The sequence below is a fragment of the Rhinoderma darwinii genome, chromosome 4 (genome assembly GCF_050947455.1).
Source record: "Rhinoderma darwinii isolate aRhiDar2 chromosome 4, aRhiDar2.hap1, whole genome shotgun sequence".
Classification (NCBI taxonomy): Eukaryota; Metazoa; Chordata; class Amphibia; order Anura; family Rhinodermatidae; genus Rhinoderma; species Rhinoderma darwinii.
This window is the reverse complement of record NC_134690.1, coordinates 42207799-42230658: the sequence shown is the minus strand read 5'-3', so window position 1 is coordinate 42230658 and position 22860 is coordinate 42207799. Positions and strand designations below refer to the sequence as shown.

The following is a 22860-nucleotide window of genomic DNA, read 5'->3' as shown; positions in this document are numbered from 1 at the left end:
CATAACACCTCAGCAGTGCCACAGGCTGATCGCCTCCATGCCACGCCGCATTGATAACACCTCAGTAGTGCCACAGGCTGATCGCCTCCATGCCACGCTGCATTGATAACACCTCAGTAGTGCCACAGGCTGATCGCCTCCATGCCACGCCGCATTGATAACACCTCAGCAGTGCCACAGGCTGATCGCCTCCATGCCACGCCGCATTGATAACACCTCAGCAGTGCCACAGGCTGATCGCCTCCATGCCACGCCGCATTGATAACACCTCAGTAGTGCCACAGGCTGATCACCTCCATGCCACGCCGCATTGATAACACCTCAGCAGTGCCACAGGCTGATCGCCTCCATGCCACGCCGCATTGACGCAGTAATTCATGCAAAAGGAGCCCCGACCAAGTATTGACTGCATATACTGTACATACCTTTCAGCAGGACAACATTTCGGCATTAAAAATCATTTTTAAATTGGGCTTACTTAATATTCTAATTTTCTGAAAGACTAAATTTTGGGTTTTCATTAAAGGGGTTTTCCAACATCGTTTTTGTAATTTTATATACCTTAATATCTGTTACCTATGTTCAGACTATGTTCCCCACCTGTTTTTACGGGTCATTTCCTTCATTAGATGCTCCCTGCGTGTATTATCTCGTTTGTTTACCTTGCTCTTTTGTTGTGAACGTCCGTTTCCTGTTCTGAATAAACACTACAAATCCCATGATGCCAAGCGATTCTCCCAAAACCTCTCCTTCATCTATCTTGGAATCGGCACTTATGACGTAACCGTCCATTCTGATAGCCGGAAACCGGAAGTTACAGCATGTACGTGGCTGAGCAGGAAGTTCGGATTTTGGGTTAGCGAGGCATCACGTGACCAAAGAAGAAATATACAGTTACGAACATCTGATGAAACGCAAGTACATTAAAAAAATATTTGGTTGTACATGTTTAGTTAGGCAGAAGAGGATTTATTGGTCCCGGAAAACCCCTTTAACTGTTACCATAATCATCAACATTAAAATAAAAAAATGCTGGAAATAGATCAGTGTGTGTGTAATGAATCTATATAATATATGAGTTTCACTTTTTGTTTGAATTTAATTACTGAAATAAATTAAGTTTTTGATGAGATTCTAATTCATTGAAAAGGACTGGTAGGTCAAATGTAGGTGCAAAAACGTGATGTGAACATAGCCTTACATTTATAAACACCCATTCTAGAACTTCTGTCTTCCTGGACAAGACATTCAGGACGCGCTCTCCTACAACTCTACTGCTAACCCCGGCCGGCCCCACAATTGCTGTGGTGACAAAGTATCAGGGAGAGGTGCATGTTAGACGGTTGCCCGCCATCCAGATCAATGACTATGGGGGCACAGTTCTATGCAAGTATAGGACCCATATAAAGCTTCTTCAAAATATATATATAACGTATAAAGTTTGGATAACTACATATTTGGGTGGACAAGGTAGTAGAGTTGGCTGGTGGTTCCTGTGCGATCTCTTTATACCTGTCCTCATGGCGGCATCGACATATCCCTCGTAGAGCTGTCTCTGAGCCAGCAGGAAGAAGTGGTACGCCTCAGCTCCTCGCCAGGGGTTGTCAACTATCCGATTATCAGACAAACTGTCCTCCTCCAGCAGACCAGCTATCGCAGATGTAGCCTGCAAAGCAAGACACGTTTATACGACTGGCGTCATCAAATTCCTGGATATGGGGACAGCCGCTTTCAAAGCTGTGGCTATAATTTCAATAGTTGTTCAATTCAAAACTATCTAATTAAAAGTGGAAGGACTAATAATTATATGTAAAGGGGTTGTCCAGGTTGGGGGCTGTTTTTTATACGAACGACCTATCTACAGGATAGGTCATCAGTATATGATCGTGGGAGTCTGAAACCGGGACCCCGCACTGATCATCTGTAACGGCTGCCTCTGGGCATCGAAAGCTATGCAGGGGTCGGTGCCAGCAGCAGACGGCTCCGGTCACAGTATAGCGGCCGTGCTTCAGCTATGCTCCTATTCAAGTAAATAGTAGAGCTGCAGTAACCCAGCACGGCCGCTATGCAGTGTATGGAGCCTTCTTCTAGTGCCCGGAGACAGCCGATACAGCTGATCTGTGCGGGATTCGCGTGTCAGACCCCCACGATCATATACTGATGACCTACGAATCCTGTGGATAGGTCGTCAGTATAAAAAACAGCCCCGAAACTGGACAACCCCTTTAAGCCAAGGACCCATGTGAGTCACGCTTACCTACTTTTATCTTCTTTAGTGTTGGCTACTTTTTATCTTTATTCCATTAGTGCACAGGTATGATCTGTGTTTACTACTTAGCGGCAAAGGAAGTCTGAAGTTGTCTAACAAACCCCTACTGTCTCATCAGTCGCTCATGCTGTTGCTCTATACCTCCCCCATGCTTTATACTGCCGCTCTGTGTGCTAAGATTGGCTCACCAGGAAGCCTAAACCTGAGACTAAACCTTCATAGAGGAAAATGATTATAAGGTACCGTAATTGCCATATAGATTGAGCCCAAGGTAGCATGTATTCCTACTAAGAACTGTTAGGAAAACACCTGTTCCCTTAAGGTCGCTATGACAACCTATGTGGCTTCTGGGCGGTTCTTCTTTTACCTTGAACCTATCTCTCTTCTCTGTTCTTCTGCCAATCAGCTGTGGGGTTGTATTTATACCTGTCTCTTCCCACTGTCTTTGCTTGTAAATTTTCCAATCTCCTGGTTCCTGATCAAGCTCCTGACTGCTCCTGCACTCCTGTTTTCTGGTCCTCATGTATACTGACCTCGGCTTGTCTCTCGTTAACCCTTTTCCTACTGATTCTGATTATGTGCTCCAGGCTGGTTTTGACCGTGGCTTGTCTGATTACCTCTACTCCATTTCTGGACTTTCAGTTAAGCTATTGGCTGTCTGGTTTCCAGCTCAGGTTTGCCTGCATTGCACCTCTTATCCAAAACTACACTCTGTTAAGACAACCTGGGTTCTAAGCAGCAAAGTCAATCCCACAATGCGGTCGGTTCTGGCGAACACTTTAGAGTCACCTTAAATATAAACAAGGATAGGAGGATCACTGTGGCAAGAAAATGAGGAGGTGAAACGTGGCATTTGCTTGGTGAATAAATTCCTCCTTTTTTTTTTGAGTGCTGCTTCTTTGCTCTTTATATTTAGAGTCACCTTAGATACTGTCGATCAGAGTGGTTACGGATTTGGGGTTGCGGGTTTACATGCACGCTCTCTCCCGGCTGACTCCAGTATCTCTGCACTTGCATTTCCATAACAGATTCACAAGCCTTATATATCATTCTTTTTCCACGATGGAACCCATGCAAGCTCTAGTGGAACAGATGCAAGATTTGACTCAGCTGGTGCAAGGTCTGGCTGTAAAAGTTCAACAGCAGGAAACTGCGTAGGCCCGAGCACTCGCTCCAGCGGCATCTCCTGTGGAGCCGAAAGTGAACTTACCTGATAGTTTCTCTGGAGGTCGTAAGTCTTTTGTTAATTTTCGGGACAGTTGTAAATAATATTTTCCTCTGAGACCTATCTCCTCTGGAGCTGAGCAGCAGCGAGTGGGGATCGTTATTTTGCTCTTGAAGGGTGATCCTCAAACCTGGGCCTTTTCATTGGGACCTGATGCCCCTGAACACATTTCTGTGGAATCCTTTTTTGCAGCTCCCGGTTTAATTTATGGAGAACAAGATGTCATCTCTCCAGCAGGGACTACGACCAGTCGAGGATTATTGTTCGGAGTTCAGACGATGGTCTATTTATTCTCAGTGGAATAATGCTGCACTCCGATGCCAATTCCGCCGAGGCCTTTCAGAAAACTTAAAGGATCTCTTAATTAATTATCCTCGACCCCTTACTATAGGGGATACTATGATCCTGGTGGTAGGTCTGGACTGTGTGAGCGAAAAAAGGAAAAATGTGTTATGGCTGCTCCCCTTCCCTGCGCTGAGAGCCCCCCTCATGATGCACAAGAACCCATGCAGTTGGGCTCCACTAGGTCTTCTCCGGAACAGAGACTTTTTTGCAAGGGGCTGTGTTATTGTGGGGACGCTGGTCATACACTTAAGAACTGTTCCAAACGCCCAGAATGCCCGGCTCTAGAAAACTGCAGAGCCTAGATGCTCATCGGTAATGCCATCGAGGCAGTCAGGTTTTCCCCACATTTTCTAAAAAAATCCTTCTGCCTGTTGATTTGTGTTTTGATAATGTTTGTGTTTCTGGACAAGCTTTTGTAGATTGTGGTTCTGCAGCAAATTTCTTTGATTTTCAGGTTGCTAAACAATTGGCTACCCCTCTTGTTCAGTTGAGTACCCCAGTCAAGGTCCCTCAGGGGTCGGTGAAGTTCTCTACTCCATCTGTTACATTGAATGTGGGTACTTTGGATACTGAACTAATCTCTTTCTTTATTTTAGAAAAATTGGCCTATGAAATAATATTGGGTATCCCATGGTGGCAGACACATAATCCAGTTATTGATTAGGTGAAAGACGATTTGATTAAGTCGAATTCTAAATGTTATGAATCTTGTATATCTTTGTCCACTACTAATATCTCTTGCAACGCACCATCATTACCGGAGTATATTCAAGATTTTGAGGATGTCTTTTCTGAAATGGGTTGTGAATCTCTCACTCCTCATAGACCGTACGACTGTCCTATCATTCTCCTCACTAATGCTAAGCTGCCCAAGGGGCGGATTTATAATCTTTCTGCTTCAGAAAGACAAGCCAAGAAAGATTATAATAAAGATAGTCTCCATGAGTGTCATATTCGTCCGTCTACTTCTCCAGTGGGTGCAGGTTTTTTTCTTTGTTGAAAAAAAAAGATGGCGATTTAAGACCCTGTATCGACTATTGTGAATTGAATAAAATGACTGTTAAGAATCAATATCGCCTTCCACTCATCCCAGACCTGTTTAATCAGATCTCAGGAGCCAGGTGGTTCTCTAAACTAGATTTACGCGGGGCCAACAATTTGGTCCGTATCCGTAAAGGGGTTGAGTGGAAGACAGGATTTAATACTCCTGATGGTCATTATGAGTATTTGGTCATGCCTTTTGGTTTAACTAATGCTCCAGCAGTTTTTCAAAACCCGGTTAATGATATTTTCAGAAATTGTATTGGATGATTTGTGGTTGTGTATCTGAACGATATTCTTGTGTTTTCTTCCGATTGGTCCTCTCATGTCCAACATTTAAGGTCCGTCCTTCAAATACTGAGGGAAGATTGTCTTTACGCAAAATTTGAAAAGTTTATTTTTGGAGTTCAGGAAGTTAATTTCTTAGGATATCTGCAGTCTCCTCATGATTTTCGTATGGACTCCGCTAAGGTTCAGGCAATTCTTCATTGGGTTCAACCCACTTCATTAAAAGCTCTGCAAAGGTTCTTGGGTTTTGCTAATTATTACTGAAAATGTATTTATAATTTTTCCTCCATTGCCAAACCTTTGACGGACCTTACTAAAGTGGGTTCTGGTCTTGTTAATTGGAACCCTAGTGCGGTCTCCGCCTTCGAAAACTTAAAACAGTGTTTTATAGAAGTGCCTGTACAACCTGACCTCTCTAGCCCCTTTATTGTTGAGGTTGATGCCTCAGAAATAGGTGTGGGGGGCTGTGTTGTCTCAAGGATCTTCTGTATTAACCAACTTACACCCCTGCACTTTTTTTTCTCATACATTTTCTCTGAAAACAGCTGATATAGGTAATTGTGAGCTTCTTGCTATTAAGTGGGCGTTTGAAGAGTGGCGCCACTTTCTAGAAGGGGCCAGACATCAAATTACTGTACTGACTGATCATAAAAACCTGACTTTTTTAGAATCTGCCAAAAGACTCAATCCCAGACAGGCTAGGTGGGCCTTGTTCTTTACCAGGTTTGACATTATTGTAACCTACAGACCCAGTTCTAAATATGTCAGGGCCGACGCATTATCTCGAAGTTTCTGTTCCTCACAGGTCCCCGACAACTGAAATTAAAGAATGTCAGCAACTCGCTCCACACACCATCCCTGCAGGACGTTGTTTGTACAGCCTCAGTTTAGATTTCGTTTGCTCAATGAGTTACATGATTCTGTTTTGTGTGGTCATCCAGGGATAACTGGTACTAAAAAATTAGTCTCACGGCTCTATTGGCGGCCATCTTTGTCTCGTGATGTGAGTTCCTATGTCTCTGCTTGTGATGTCTGTGCTCGCGCTAAGACTCCTCGAACTCGTCCTATGGGTGAATTGCTGCCATTGCCTGTTCCACAGAAACCTTGGTCTCATCAGTCTATGGATTTCATCACTGATTTACCTCCCTCCGAGGGGAAAACTGTCATATAGGTTGTGATGGACCATTTCAGTAAAATGTGTCATTGCGTCCGGTTGCCTCATCTCCCTGATTCCAAAACCTTGTCTAAACTATTTATTGATCCGGTGGTTTATCTGCATGGTATTCCGGAAAATATTGTCTCTGATAGATGTGTACAATTTGTGGCTAACTTCTGGAGAGATTTCTGTAAGAAACTTGGGGTACAGTTATCTTTCTCTTCTGCATTTCACCCTGAGACTAATGTTCAAACCGAGCGCTTTAATCAATCCTTGGAACAATATCTTAGGTGTTATATTGCTGATAACCAGGTTGAATGGGTCTCGTATCTTCCATTAGCGGAATTTGCCATAAATAATCGTCACCATGTGTCTCTTGATACCTCGCCGTTTTTCTGTAATTATGGTTTTCATCCTCGTTTTGGTTCATTTTCCGCCTCTTCTAGCGATAACCCTGAGGTGGAAGTTGAATCAAATAAACTGTGCACAGTTTGGGCTCAGGTTCAATTGAACCTGAAGAACTCCCAAGTTATTCAAAGGAAAAATGCTGACAAAAAACGTACGGTGGGTCCTGTGTTTTGTGTGGGTCAAAAAGTCTGGCTTTCTACGAAAAATCTGCGACTGAAAGTGCAGTCTCGTATTTAACCCTGTGTCGTTTCGTCTGGCTCTTTCTGCATCCTTTAGAATTCATAATGTATTTCACAAATCTCTCTTAAAAACTTTTTTACCCATCATCTGGTCCACTCAAGAAAACCTCCTCCTCCAGTTCTGGTAGAAGGAGATATGGAATTTGAGGTTCAGAGAATTGTGGATTCTAGACAGCTCAGGGGTACTCTACAGTACTTGGTGCACTGGAAGGGGTATGGGCCAAAAGAACGAACTTGGGTTCCTTGACATTCAGTACATGCTAGTCGATTGGTCACAATTTTTCACTTAAAGTTTCCTTTGAAACCTTGGCCAGGGCTTAAGTGTCCGGAGGCCCCTTGTAGAAGGGGGGGGGGTACTGTTAGGAAAGCGCCTGTTCCCTTAAGGTCGCTATGACAACCTGTGTGGCTTCTGGGCGGTTCTTCTTTTGCTTTGAACCTATCTCTCTTCTCTGTCCTTCTGCCAATCAGCTGTGGGCTTGTATTTATACCCGTCTCTTCCCACTGTCTTTGCTTGTGAATTTTCCTATCTCCTGTTTGTGATCAAGCTCCTGACTGCTCCTGCACTCCTGTTTTCTGGACCTCGTGTATACTGACCTCGACTTGTCTCTTGTTAACCCTTTGCCTACCGATTCTGATTATCCGCTCCTGGCTGGTTTTGACCGTGGCTTGTCTGATTACTCAGTTTCTGGACTTTCAGTTAACCTATTGGCTGTCTGGTTTCCAGCTCAGGTTTGCCTGCATTGCACCTCTTATCCAAAACTACACTCTGTTAAGACAACCTGGGTTCTAAGCAGCAAAGTCCATCCCACCATGCGGTCGGCTTTGGCGAACACCTTAGAGTCACCTTAGATACTGTCGATCAGAGTGGTTATGAATTTGAGGTTGCGGGTTTGTGTGCACGCTCTCTCCCGGCTGAGTCCAGCAGCCTTGAGGTATCGCTCCACTTGCATTTCCATAACAAGGACAATAATAACCCCAGCATTGGAGAAAAAGATCCCGAAGTATTACTAAATGATTGGGATGATATAAAGGTGACTATTTTTCATACACACATTACATTCTGCGGAGCGTGAGGTCTCGTCTTACCTCCGTCTGTTTCCCTTTGAGTTTTCCTTTCTGTGTGTTCTTCACGTGTGTGTGATATTGCTCCACCAGTAAAGCAGCCAGGACATACAACTTCTTCACACGCAATGGCTTTGTGCGCTTTTTAGCCTCCTCATCAGCAATCTGAAACCGCAGAAATGACAGGTTATTCTTTGAAATGAAGCCTGTAACATATGTGGATAAGGCCTCATGCACACTTCAGTTTTTTTCGTCAGGGTGCTATCCGTTTTTTTAACTGATAGTACCCGGACACATTCATTTCAATGGGGCCACGCACACTTTTGTTGTTTTAACGGAATTGTGCGGCCGTTCCGTCAAAAATAGGGCAGGTCCTACTCCTGCCCGTTTTTGACGGAACAGTCTCGGCATTTGCATTGATTTGGTCTGTGAAACAACGGACTGCACACGGAAGCCATGGAACACGGAACCGTCATTAGCGGTTATTTTTACACCATTTACCGATCACCGGAAGTAATGTAATAGATTTATTGAACAGGTTTTTACTGTTATGGTGATACCCAATATGTATTTGTTGTTTTTGTAACCGTTACATAATAAAATGTATTATTTGTAAAAATAATGTTTTTGTTTTTTTCTAACTTTAGATATTTTTAATCAATTTTTATTAACATTTTTGTTAATTCTTTAATGGGATTTTTATTAATTATTTATGAATTTACATAATAATGTATTTTCATACATACAAGTATATTAGCTTGTGTACTTAAGCTGTTAGGGCATGAGTATAGATTGCATCAGAGGGAATCCCTATGACACATTCAAAGAAGGATCACTCCTTTGCTTTCCCCTTGTATGCCACAATCTGCTTTGACTGCTCCTGATCGCACGGCACAGCGGCAGTTCCCACGCGATCGGAGAACTGTAACAGTACAGCACGGATACTCTGCAGACTCCTGCCTGCCACATACTATTGCGGCACAGGTTTTCAAGGGGTTAAAAGAACACTCAGGGCAAAATTGTCTTGAGGGGGCGGAGCATGACACAGGGATTCTCTCTTCGGTGTTAAAGATACAGATCCTACTCCGCTGAGTCCATTAGCATTTATAGCACTCTATTTTCTCCCTTTAATCAGGAAATTTTGGCGTTAAAGACGCACCACATTTTTTCGTTTTGCCTTATTACGGCCACAACTTTTTTAGTTTTTTCCTTTGAAGTAGCATCGGCACCGTCTTATGGTACATATTACCTAGCGTTTAACTTTTATAACTTTTTCTGCACATACTGTAAATAACACAGGTTATTTTTAAGGGTTTTATCAATTACAGGAATGCCAAATATGTATTTTTTTTATGTTTTATTACTTTCATTTAAAAGCATTCCTAGTGGAAAAAAGTGTTTTGTTTTTTTTGTCCCACTTCTGGACTGTTACTGATTTATCTCACTTTCAAAAGATAATGCATTGGAATAACGAAAACTGACCGACGCCAAGTTGCCATATAAAACAGTCGGCTATCGGATTTTGTCAACCTAGTTGCTGCAGTCACTATTGACCTCAGAATCTAAAGGGTTAAGCAGTGGACATTGGAGTACTTTCAGATTATGGCAGTTCCGCAGCAGGGCAGCCGTCATCACAGTAATCCTTCCCTGGGTACAGACACAGATCCTGTTCCCGTGTCATCACTGTACGGGACAGTGTGTTAAAGCATCGCAGTCTGTGGCATACATTTACAGCGCAGTGCATGAAGGAGTTAACCAGCTCTTACCCATATACACACCATTATCGCATTCTCGTTTTTGTACCAGGCTCTTAAGACAAACAATATGAAATGCAAACACCACAGAACACAACTTAGATTTCATGAACCTCGGTAAAACGTATGTAACAGAAATAATCAGTAGATGGCAGCACTCGCTCACTTTATGGCATTTATATGTGTTGACAGTAAGACACTGTGCACATTGGAAATAAACAAATCTCGTTTCTGTCAAAAATAAGTTGGCGGCATGTTAAGCATTACTGGCCCGTAGAGTGAAGAACAGCTGGTACACCTGGAAATCCTAAACACCATCTACCATCAAGACAGACTGCTGTAAATGACGGCATTTTTAAGGGAATAATAACTCCCACTATCACTAACCAAACAGCCCCCTCCCCCATTACTTTTCCGATTAGGGGGAAAAAAGGGGGTATTATTGCCAGAGAAGGAATAACCTGCTGGGAAAATCTACTGCACTTTCCAGTTTTTTTTAAAAGTTTTTATTAAGACTTTTGAAACAGAAAATCCTTACTAAGTGACGCAGGTAAAGGGAAACTAAACTTTCAAAAAACTTTTGACATGTCCTAGACTTTCTATTGAACTTATACACTACTTGCTCGGCTTTCCGAGAAAGGCCGATCAGAAAAGCAGCACAGTGATCACACGAGCCTTTCTGCAGCATCGGTTTAGCGATCAGTGGGGGTCTCAGTGCTTGGACCCCCACCAATCAAAACTTCTAACATGTCACTATGACATGTTAAAAGTTTTTTAAATGTTTAGTTTAAGGCTCTGTTCACAGCGCTGGATCGGTCATACAACAAATATCACTGACACCTGATGGACCCACAGACCAACAATGGCGTCAGTCGGGGTTTTGTCGTCCTATCCGTCGTTTTGACAAGAATAGCGCTGCATGAGGAACCTGAAGTAATTTGGGACGCAGCCTCCAACACAAGAGAACATAGCCTAAGTTGTAAATAAGTAGTGCAGCCATTTTTTTTCAGCTGCCCATGAAGGACCACTAAAAGTAGAACTTAATGGGGTAGTCTCATCACAGACAACCCCTTTAATATGAGAGTAGCAGCTCCAGCTTCTGAGACAAAGGTCGATTTCCTGTCAGAGAAGTTCATTGTGGGAGCTCAAAGGACAGTTGCACAGCTGAAGATGAACCGATAAGTTACATGTCTGACAATGGGGTGGAGCTAAACTGCTGTCTGTTTCCAAGGGCAACCAGCAGAATTTTGAAAGCAGCAATAAAAACAAATGGAAAATATAACATAAATTAATGTGGTTCGAGGACTGTAAATCATAGTATGTGCAAAGTTACTCCACTTCTTATGCAGATTTAAAGTGTTAGTGATATTAATGATGGGATATGGCAAAATGTTTGATCGGTGGGGTTCCAGTTGACTCCATTTCCCCCATCAGCATATTTAAATAGCATTTCTCAGTGGGGATTACAGATTACTACATGAGCCTTATTTCTGCAGCAAAGCCTGGAAGCACAATATGACCAAAGACCACCCTGTGAGCAGCCATACCGCAGCAAGGTTCTGATCATGGTCATACTTACTGTCGGAACCCGTATCAGGCATTATGGCTTTATATTGCACCCTTACCTTGAATAGGAGTTTTGCCGCCTCCAGGAAGTAGTTGGCTTTCCGGTAAAGCTCAATAGCGTCCAGCGTTTTATCCTTTTCTAACAAATGAGAGGCATACTTCGCAAGTAGAGATCCAATTTCTTTCATGTTGTGGTTCTTGGCGAGCTCGACAGCTTTGTTCCACTGCAATACAACGACTTTTGGTCACTTCCATTGGATTCGATTGTTGTTTGCCATTTAGAATTATTATAGACTTGATATATCCCATTCAGAGAACCAGTATAGACAATATGGAGATGAGAACAGCAAAAAAGATTGATTTCATTCATTGAGTGGAATGGGGGTCTTTACTGCTCCAAAGAAAAGTTACTCTTACAACTGTAGTAATAAAAGGGGTTATGATCAGGGGGCTGCCTCTCTATTCATTTAAGGGCTCATGCACCGTGTTTGTCTTCATTTTTTGCTGATAGCACACTGACCCATTCATTTCTATAAAGCCATGCACACATCAGTATTATCCCTGTCCGTTTTTTCCGGATCTGTGCCACTATTTGAGTCTATGGGTCCACAAAAATAATGGTCAGCGCACAGAAGCCATCTGAATGCTGTACATATTTTGGGGATATGTTGCTAGAAAGTGCCTGGAAAATCCAATCACGTGACCATCCTATGGGTGCGGACTGTGAAATATGGATGACATACAGAATCAACACGTCTGTAATACATGGACATCTGGAACGGTTGCGGATGCAACTCAGAGGCATTACGAACCCAAATACGGACACTAGGATCTGTCGTTTGCGGCCCGATCAACATTTAATGACCAGGCAATTTTTTTTTTTCATTCTCCCCTTCCTTGCCTTCCAAGAGCCATAGCTTTTTATTTTTCTAATGACATAGCCGTATGATGGCTTTTTTTGCGGGACGAGTTGTAGTCTTTATTGGCACAATTAAATGTACCAAATAATCTGCTGGGAAACTTTATAATAGTAGCACACAGATGTCAGACATGGGGGCCTTCATTAGGCCCCGAGGACGACAATCAGCACCCCAACATCACGTTGCGGGGGAGTGGTCTAGTAGAGGGGGTCCGGCTTAAATGCCGCGATCGCTATTGACCATGGCATTTCAGTGGTTAAACAGTGGGATCGAAGTTGTCTCTGATCCCGGCTGCTGGAGCAGGGTGTCAGCTGTAATATACAGCTGACACCCGCAGCATATGGAGCGTACTCAGCCGATGAGCACGCTCCATACAACCCCTTTCCCCCTATGACGTATATGTACCATGCTTGGTTGGATACAGGTTATCATGCACTATTAAGGAATAGGAGAACTGGTTGTCTGAAAAAAATCATTTTTATTGTTGCTCCAGGTATCAAATCATATGTCTACAGCCAGACTAATAGCTATTAATACTTCCCAAAGCACTGCCGGCACTCCGGTGAGAGTTATGATTCAGCCAACAACATGACTGTCTACTGTATGTAGGTTAGAGGTGCGGAAGACAGATTCTAGTTTATGAGGGGACATGGGACCTTTAAGAAGAATTTCACACAGCCTACAATGTTTGAAATGAATAGCTCGCTTATTCCTATAGAAAACCAGCTGTTCTGCCATACCCCAGGCCTGCAGACCGAAACGCAGGAAAAACATTCTCTGAAAGTCAGGAATGCGGAGTGCTGCTAACATATACCGTGACATATAGAAGGACTCAGGGTCAGGTCGTCCGTCATGTGTGAAGACCCCAAACTTTCACCCCTGGTGTTTGCAAACAATACTAGAGGTGCTTGCAAAATACAGTGCAAAGCATGTACACATTGCACGCTAATGTCAGATTCATGTCAAATGTTCTGGAATGCAAGTCAGGGAGGTCATCATTACCCTCTTATGTGTTGTTTATAAGCTGAAAGAGTCCACTGGGGTCAACCAGACAAAACTGGATATGGGCCAAGTTCGGATGACTCTGTAAACCTAATTGGCTCATCATGTACCGTTTCGGATTTGCGCTATGGAAATGATGAATCTTCTAAAAAGCAGAAAAGAAAAAGCCCTTTACTGTACATTAAAAATGTGAAAACCGTTTCTTAATATTTTCCTTCCATTTAGAGATATAATCGATTGAATTTACAGGCCAAAAGCCTGAGGCTGCACTATTGAGAGATTCTGATGACATCATGTTCACTTTGGATTTCTGTCACCATCCACAACAATGTTCTCACATATACACACTTATTTGCTGCTATTTAATCCATGTAGGAAATAGTCATTGATGTAGAAGGGGATTTGGATCCACACAAGTTCTTCATGATAACATTGCATAAGTCGGAAGGGCAAATTTTATATCTTAAGGGAAAATGCTCTTTAAATAATTAAATAGGCACTGCATTTTGAACAAACTTTGCATAAATAAATAATACAAGCGAACATAAAAAAACAACAACTTTGCAATATATCTTATTAGAGAAAATGCCTCTCTTTCTCCACTAATCAGGCACCCTCCTCCTCCTAACTGATCACCCACTCTGAATGTAATGCTTTTCCATCTCCTCAAGACAAGACAGACTCTCAGCTCACTAAAGGATCAGGTTACAGCTGCCCATAGAAGTCTATAGAGGGGGAGGAGGGAGCTGGAGACTAAGAGGCAGAGAGCTACACAGAGATGCTGCTGCAGCTTCTAGTGAGTGTTCGGGTATGTTCACACGGCCTATTTTCAGACGTAATTCGGGCGTTTTATGCCTCGAATTACGCCTGAAAAACGGCCCTAATACGCCTACAAACATCTGCCCATTGCTCTCAATGGGTTTTACGATGTTCTGTTCCCACGAGGTGTAATTGTACGCGTTGCTGTCAAAAGACAGCGCGTAAAAATACGCCCGCGTCAAACAAGTGCATGTCACTTCTTGGGACGTTTTTGGAGCCGTTTTTCATTGACTCCATTGAAAAACAGCTCCAATAACGTTCGTAAGATACGCCGCGAAAAATGCGAGCAGTTACAAAAACGTCTGAAAATCAGGAGCTGTTTTCAGGCGAAAACAGCTCCGTATTTTCAGACGTATTTTGCTACTGCGTGTGAACATACCCTTATATGTCACCCAAGTGCTGGATTCACACCTACACTGCTCAATACTGCTGTATAATCTCCTCCATGCTGCTTATATACGTGATAGATAAAGATAGAGGAGCAGGATTCCCCTCTTCTCTAGGTGTGCAGCGTATGGCAGACATGATACAGTGCTGAGAAAAAGTATTTTCCCCCCACCCAATTTCTTCTTCTTTTTTTTGCTGATTTGTCACATTTAACTGTTTTTAGAAAACACAAAATGCAGCTTTTAAAAGATCATTCCGTTTATTGAGGATAAAGATTTATTCAAAACCTAAGTCATCCATGTGAAAACGTAATTGCCCCTAAACCTAACCTGCACTCAAATGTTTGCGATTACTTGTGATGAGACTTTTACATTGAGAGGAAATTTGGCTCACTCTTTGAAGAATTATTTGAATTCGGCTACATACCCTTTTCACAGAACTCTAGCAGTTAGACCCGATGCACTTGACCCTAGTTTTCATCTGTGATTACAGATCTGTAATTAGGGATGAAATTGCAGACCCATTCATTTCTATGGGTCACTGACGCCTTTCCGTATATTTACGGATGTGTGCCCGGGCCGTACAATTGATCTGCAAAATATAGAACATGTCCTATTCTTGTCCGTAATTACAGCATAGACTCCAACATAGAAGTCTATGGGCGCTTCCGTAATTGCGGACGGCTACGGATGTGCATCCGTAGCCGTCTGTTATTGCGGAACTGTTTAACCCCTTTACATTTAACCCCTTTTCGACATCCGCCGTATATATACGGCGCACGCCGGGTGGGGGAGTATGGAGCGGGCTCACGTGCTGAGCCCGCTCCATAGAGTGAGTGTGTCGGCTGTGTGTTAGAGCCGACATTTCTGGGTAACGAGCGGGATCCTGCTCGAGCGCGATCCCGCTTGTTTAACCCGTTAAATGCCACGGTCAATAACGACCGCTGCATTTAAATGACCAAAAACCGGGGGGCGACCCCCTGTAAAGTTGCAACGCCCCCCCCCCCCCCCCGCGGTGAGATCGGGGGGTGCTGTTGGTTGGCGTGGCAGGCTGGGGTCCTGATGAAGGGCCCCAGGTCCGCCATCTTTGTACACCTATGAGCAGAGCTTCATAGGAGACTGTCAGGATCACGATATACTGGAATACATTAGTATTGAAGTATATCGTGCAAGCAATCCAACGATCGCTAGTTAAAGTCCCCTAGGGGGACAGGTAACAAAAAAGTTAAATACAGTAAAACAACGTTTTTTTTTAATAAATAAAAAAAAAATTAAAAAATTAAAAGTAAAAAAAAAAAAACATTTCCTATTTTCCCTTAAGCACAATGTAAAAAAAAAAATAAATTAACATAACTGGTATCGACGCGTCCGTAAAAGTCTGAACTATTACAATATATTATTATTTAGTCCACACGGTGAACGCCGTAAAAAATAGAAAATTTAAAACATCAGAATTGCTGTTTTTTGGTCACTTCATCTCCCACAAAAAAAAAAAAAAAAGTGATCAAAAAGTCTCATTTACCCCAAATCGGTACCAATATAAACTACAGCTCGCCCTGCAAAAAATAAGCCTTCATACCGCTTAAATTCTATTTTTAACAATCAGTTTTTTCCTTGTAAAAGTAGTAAAACATTAAAAAAACGATATAAATTTGGTATCGCTGTCATCGTATTGACCCGCATAATAAAGTTAACATGCCGTTTTTACCGTACGGTGAACGCCGTAAAAACAAAACCACCCAAAAGATTGAGAAATCGCTGTTTTTTTCCTATTCCATCCCACATATATTTTTTTTCTCGTTTCCCACTACATTATATGGTACAATAAATAGTGCCATACAAATCCACAACTCATCCCGCAAAAAAAAGCTCTCATACGGCATATATTGATGGAAAAATAAAAAAAAGTTACGGCTTTTGGAAGATGGGAAGGAAAAACAAAAGTGAAAATCCGAAAAATGACTGCAACGGGAAAGGGTTAATGCCACTGACTACTGCTTACCTGATTTAAGTGCATGCAGGCATCCACTGCTGCTTTCGGCATGTTGCACTTCAAAAACGCTGCCACAGCCTGCTCACACATACCCACGGTCACAAACATGCGGGCGATATCCTGCACACAAATAGAGTTTATTGTTAATGGTGCCAGGCTTATGAACTTTAGGTTCCCATACACATAATCATTGACTAAAAGGCAGAACAGAAATACAAGATCAATCTATGTCATATCTAGCTAGCTATAGATTTATTAGGCAACTACAGTAAAATGCTATAATCAGCATCAATGGGACTTGATAGTTGCTGAATTATGAGATATTCTGAATTATAAATCACAAAATGAATGTATGTATGTGTGTGTGTGTGTATGTGTGTGTGTGTGTGTGTGTGTGTGTGTGTATGTATATGTATGTATGTATGTATGTATGTGTGTGTGTATGTATGTGTGTATGTATGTATGTGTGTATGTATATGTATGTATGTATGTATGTATGTGTGTGTGTATGTATGTATGTATGTATGTGTGTATGTTTCACTTGGAAGTTTAGAGAATATGCAAAAACAAAGCCCAAAATAAAATGTTATGTAGAATTTTCTACTATAACTTTCTGGAATATTTTGTCAATAATTCTCTCTGCTTTTGGACTTGAAAATTTGACATCATATCGCACGCCTGGACTTGAAACAAGTGCCAGATTATCAGACTTTCTGAATTATGGGAATGCATAGTAAAGGAATTTAACTGTAGAAACGTAATGTTTCTGTGCTGTCATCCAGCAGTTGGGAGTTCAGTCACCATGTTTATAACGTTTTCTTCTAAAGTGCAGTTGCACACGGCCGAGTGCCACTCGCGCCGTTTTTCACGGCATCCGAGTGGCACCTGATAGTTTTCACGGACCCATTCACTTTAGCGGGTGGATTGGGTCCGTGAAAACTGACCCAATTCTCCGATCCGTGGAAAGATAGGACATGTCCTATCATTCCACGGATCACTGACGGGACCCGGCCGGCACACAACCTGTCGTATGCATGAGGCGTTAAAGGGTTATTCATATCCCAGAAAGTGATGTCATATCACTATCTGATCCGTTTTTTCCTGCACAGCAGCGCTCCCGGGCCGCATTCACTTGAGCAGAGCTGCAGTTTCCTGCACAGCCGGTGACCACGAGTGTTGTACTGCAGGAAAAACAGTGAGAGGGCCACAACGCTAGTTCTCCCCACCGATCAGAAAGTGATGGCATATCCTATTAATATTACATCCCTTCAACTTCAATGGCAGGACGCAGGACGCACGCACGCACGCACAGTTATTGTAATGGTTTTATTCCATAATAAGGTTCAGAGCTTTATACCTAAAACCTCCGTAACCCCTAGATATGTCCCAAAAGACATAAACAGCAGAGAGAACTTACGGGAAGCAGTTTATTGTTTTCAGGCAAGGAATTAGCCAGAATCTCAAGTCCATCATAGTCCTCCAGCATGTAGTAGCATTCTGCCAAGCGCTCCTGATTTCTGCCCTGTACATAGTACTGCACTGCATTCACCCTACAAGTAAATAACAGGTTAATAGGGAGATCACATATGGCACCATTATAACCTAGATTAATGGGAATCCAAGAAAGACAGCAGCCTGTAAAGCGGGCCATACACATTGGATAATGTAAAGTGTAGTGGAGCAGCAGACTGCCCCCCGATACCTGCAGTTTGGGGAAATAAGGTTCAGGCATGTTGGATTTCAAAATGCCAATCCGTTGTTCCCCCAAGTGATAAGCAATCAGGGGTATCTGGCAGCTACTTATCCCTTTCTTCCTGTGGCAGTAAAAATGCATGATCATGGAGACAGCAGTAAGCCGGACCAGTGTTCTGCCAATAGCTATCTCCTGCGCGTGCGCGCGGCCCTGTCCATTGAAGTCTATGAGAGATACGGAAAGAGCCGAGCGCTCTTATCAGGCATTTATGGCATATCCTATGGATAGGTCATAAATGCTTAAGCTGCAAGCGCCACTTTTATTATCATTCATTAAAGAGGCTCTGTCACCAGATTTTCAAACCCCTATCTCCTATTGCAGCAGATCGGCGCTGCAATGTAGATTACAGTAACGTTTTTATTTTTCAAAAACGAGCATTTTTGGCCAAGTTATGACCATTTCTATATTTATGCAAATGAGGCTTTCTTAAGTACAACTGGGCGTGTTTAAAGTTAAGTACAACTGGGCGTGTATTGTGTGTATAACATCTGGGCGTTTTTACTTCTTTTACTAGCTGGGCGTTGTGAATGGAAGTGTATGATGCTGACGAATCAGCATCATCCACCTCTCTTCGTTACCACCGAGCTTCTGGCAGTGCACAGACACACAGCGTGTTCTCGAAAGATCACGCTGTGACGTCACTTCCTGCCCCAGGTCCTGCATCGTGTCGGACGAGCGAGGACACATCGGCACCAGAGGCTACAGAGGCTACAGTTGATTCTGCAGCAGCATCGGCATTTGCAGGTAAGTCGATGTAGTCTCTGTCGCCTGGTGCCGATGTGTCCTCGCTTGTCCCACACGATGCAGGACCTGAGGCAGGAAGTGACGTCACAGCGTGATCCCTGGAGAACACGCTGTGTCTGTGCACTGCCAGAAGCTGGGTGGTAACGAAGAGAAGTGGATGATGCGGATTCGTCAGCATCATACACTTCTATTCACAACGCCCAGCTAGTAAAAGAAGTAAAAACGCCCAGATGTACACACACAATACACGCCCAGATGTACTTAACCTCTTCCCACGCTGCGCCGCAATAGTACGTCCTGCAGAGGGGTTAGTTCCCGCATCCAGACGTACTATTGCGGAGTAGTTCCCGGCGCACACTGTCCTAACGGACAGTGTCCGGGAATCGGGAGGTCAGCTGTCCCTGACAGCTGACACTCCAGCCTTGCCGGTCAGCGGACCATCGCCGCTGATTTTGGCAATTAACCCCATAAATGCGGATTGCCGTTGCCGCATTTAAGGGGTTTGAAGCACATCGGCAGCCCCCACGAAGTGATCGTGGGGGCTACCGATGCTTGTCACGGCAATCGGAGGTCAGACAATGACCTCCGGGTTGCCATGTATGGAAGCCTCGGAGGAGCAGCCTCCACCGGTCCTCCTCTGCTTCCTGTCAGTGTGACAGTCACATCACAATGACAGTTAGTGTACATTACACTATGTGTGTAGTGTAATGCATTCCAGCAGCGATCAAAGCTGCAAGTCTAAGTGTCCCCTAGTGGGACAAGTGAAAAAAGTAAAAAAAAGAATAAAAATGTTTTAAAAAAAGTGTAAAAAGAAAAGTTATAAGTGATATAAACAAGCACTGCATTTTTTTCCTATAATAAGTCTTTCATTATAGGAAAAAAATGAACACGTTAAAAAAAGTACACATATCTGGTATCACCGCGTTTGTAACAACCCCAGCTATAAAGCTATAATGTTATTTTTCCCGCACGATGAACACCCCAAAAAAAATCTATAAAAAACTACACCAGAATCGCTATTTTTTGGTCACCACCCCTCCCAAAATAGAGAATAAAAAGTGATCAAAAAGTCGCATGTACCCGAAAATAATACCGATAAAAACTACTACCCGTCCCGCAAAAAACAAGCCCTTACACAGCTTTTTTGAATGAAAAATAAAAAAGTTACGGCTCTCAGAATATGGTGACACAGAAAATAAATGATTTTATAAAAAAGTGATTTTATTGCGCAAACGCTGCAAAACATAAAAAAACCTATATACATATGGTATCGCCGTAATCGTACCGACCCGCAGAATAAAATATAATGGTCATTTATAGTGCACGGTGAACGCCGCAAAAAATAAACTAAAAAACATTGTCAGAATTGCTTGTTTTTGGTCACCCGGCTTGCAAAAAAATTTAATAAAAAGTGATCAAAAAAAATCGCATGTACCCCAAAATGGTACCAATGAAAAGTACAGATTGTCCCGCAACAAATAAGCCCTCACACAGCTCCGGTGGTGAAAAAATAAAGAAGTTCTGGCTCCCAGGAATATGGCGATGCAAAACGTGCAGTGTTTTCTAAAAGCAGATAAGATCCGACACCATTTATCAGTGCGACACCGGCCACATATCTATGAATTATTATTTATTTAACGCATTTTTATACCCTCTTATTATGCCCTGATGTTCTCCGCACAGATTACATATACCCCCACATTATAAACTGAAATACCAGCGAAACCCAAAACACAAAAACTACCAAGCAAAATCTGCGCTCCAAAAGCAAAATGGCGCTCCCTCCCTTCTGAGCACTGCAGCGTGCCCAAACAGCTATTTGCGTCCACATATATGGTATCGCCATACCCGGGAGAACCCGCTTAAAGCTTTATGAGGTATTTGTCTTCAGGGGCACAAACTGGGCACGACAAATGCACTAAAATGGCATATCAGTGGAAAATTGCAATATTCACACCATCCGCTGTGCATTAACCCCTTTGCGCACTATGACTTAATAGCACGTCATGGTGCGGGGGTTGATGTATGGAGCGGGCTCACGTGCTGAGCCCGCTCCATACGCTGCGGGTGTCGGCTGTGTATTACAGCTGACACCCGGGACTAACGGACAGGAACAGCAATCGCTCTGTTACAGGAGTCTGTAAAAATAACAATATACTGCAATACATTAGTATCGCAGCATATTGTACCCGCGATCCAATGATCGCTGGTACAAGTCCCCTAAGGGGACTAATAAAATGTGTAGAAGAATTAAAGTTATTAGTAGTAAGAAAGAAAAAAGCTTAGTTAAAAAAAAAAAACTTTTCCCATTTTTCTTCAAAAGTAATGTAAAAAAATAAACAGAATTGATATCGCTACGTCCGTAAAAGGCCGAACTATTACAATATGCCATTATTTAACTCGCACGGTGAACACCGTAAAAGACTTAAATAATTGAAACCACCAAAATCGTTGTAGTTTTCGGTTTTACCGCACGGCGAAAGCTGTAAAAACGAAAACCCCAAAAAATGGAATCAGATTTTCTTCCTATATTCCTAGATTTTCCTATTTTTTTTCAGTTTCCCAGTACTTTTTATGGCACTTTAAATGGTACCAATAGAAACTACAATTCCTCCCGCAAGAAATAAGCCCTCACATCACTCTACTGACGGAAAAAGAAAAAAGTTATGGCTCTTGGAAGGCGGGTAGTGAAAAACGAAAATAAGAAAGCAAAAAATGGATCAGTCCTGAAAGGGTTAATTCATTTCTAATGAAAAAAATGTATGACCACATGTGGGGTATTTCCGTACTCGGGAGAAATTGGTTTATAAAAATTGGTTGTTTATTTCTCCTTTATCCCTTGTGAAAATGAGAAAATGCAACATTTTAGTGGACAAAAATTGTGATATTCATTCTCTCCGCCTAATTCTAATAAATTCTGCAAAAGACCCGTGGAGTCTAAATGCTCACTATACCCCTAGAAAAATTCCTTGAGGGGTGTTTCCAAAATGGGGAAACTTGGGGGGCTTCCACTGTTTTGGTCCCTCCAGGGCGTTGCAAAGGCGGCATGGCACCGAAAAACAATCCAGCAAAATCCGTGCTCCAAAATCCAAATGGCGCTACTTCCCTTCTGAGCGCTGCCATGGGTCCAATCAGCAGTTTATTACCACATATGGGGTATTGCCATAATCAGGAGAAAATGCTTTACAAATGTTGTGGTTCTTTTTTCCTTTATTCCTTGTAAAAATTTAACATTTCTATGCTTTTTCAGAAAAAAAGTAGATTTTCATTTTTACAGACTAATTCTGATAAATTTAGCGAAAAACCTGTGCGGTCAAAATGCTAACTATACACCTAGATAAATTCCTTGAGGGGTGTAGTTTCCAAAATGGGGTCACTTTTGGGGAGTTTCCACTGTTTTGACACCACAAGACCTATTAAAATCTGACATGGTGCCTAACATATATTCTAAAAAAAAAAAGGAGGCCCAAAATCCACTAGGTGCTCCTTTGCTTCTGAGGCCGGTGCTTCAGTCCATTATCACACTAAGGCCACATGTGGGGTATTTCTAAAAACTGCAGAATCTGGGCAATAAAATATTGAGTTGCATTTCTCTGGTAAAACTTTCTGTTACAATTATTTTTTTATTAGAAATGAATTTCGGCAAAAAAAAATTAATTTTTGCTTTAATTCCTGTGAAACGCCTAAAGGGTTAAAACACTTTGTGAATGCTGATTCGAATACCTTGAGGGGTGCAGTTTTCAAAATGGGGTGACTTCTGGCGATTTTCTAATATATAAGGCCCTCAAAGCCACCTCAGAACTGAACTGGTCCCTGAAAAAATAGCCTTTTTAAATTTTCTTGAAAATATGAGAAATTGCTGCTAAAGTTCTAAGCCTTGTAACGTCCTA

At 42.5% G+C, this 22860-nt stretch overlaps 1 protein-coding gene across 1 annotated transcript in view; it reads right to left on the bottom strand.

The window, feature by feature from the left end:
* The window catches only part of WDR35 (WD repeat domain 35), an 83829-nt gene that overhangs the window by 4832 nt on the left and 56137 nt on the right, over positions 1 to 22860 (bottom strand). The window contains exons 23-27 of the mRNA XM_075861063.1: positions 17891 to 18023; positions 16483 to 16593; positions 11413 to 11577; positions 8058 to 8198; positions 1513 to 1666 (exon numbers count right to left, since the gene is read on the bottom strand). Coding sequence (XP_075717178.1) covers positions 1513 to 1666; positions 8058 to 8198; positions 11413 to 11577; positions 16483 to 16593; positions 17891 to 18023 — 704 coding nt within the window. The remainder of the gene's footprint in view (positions 1 to 1512; positions 1667 to 8057; positions 8199 to 11412; positions 11578 to 16482; positions 16594 to 17890; positions 18024 to 22860) is intronic.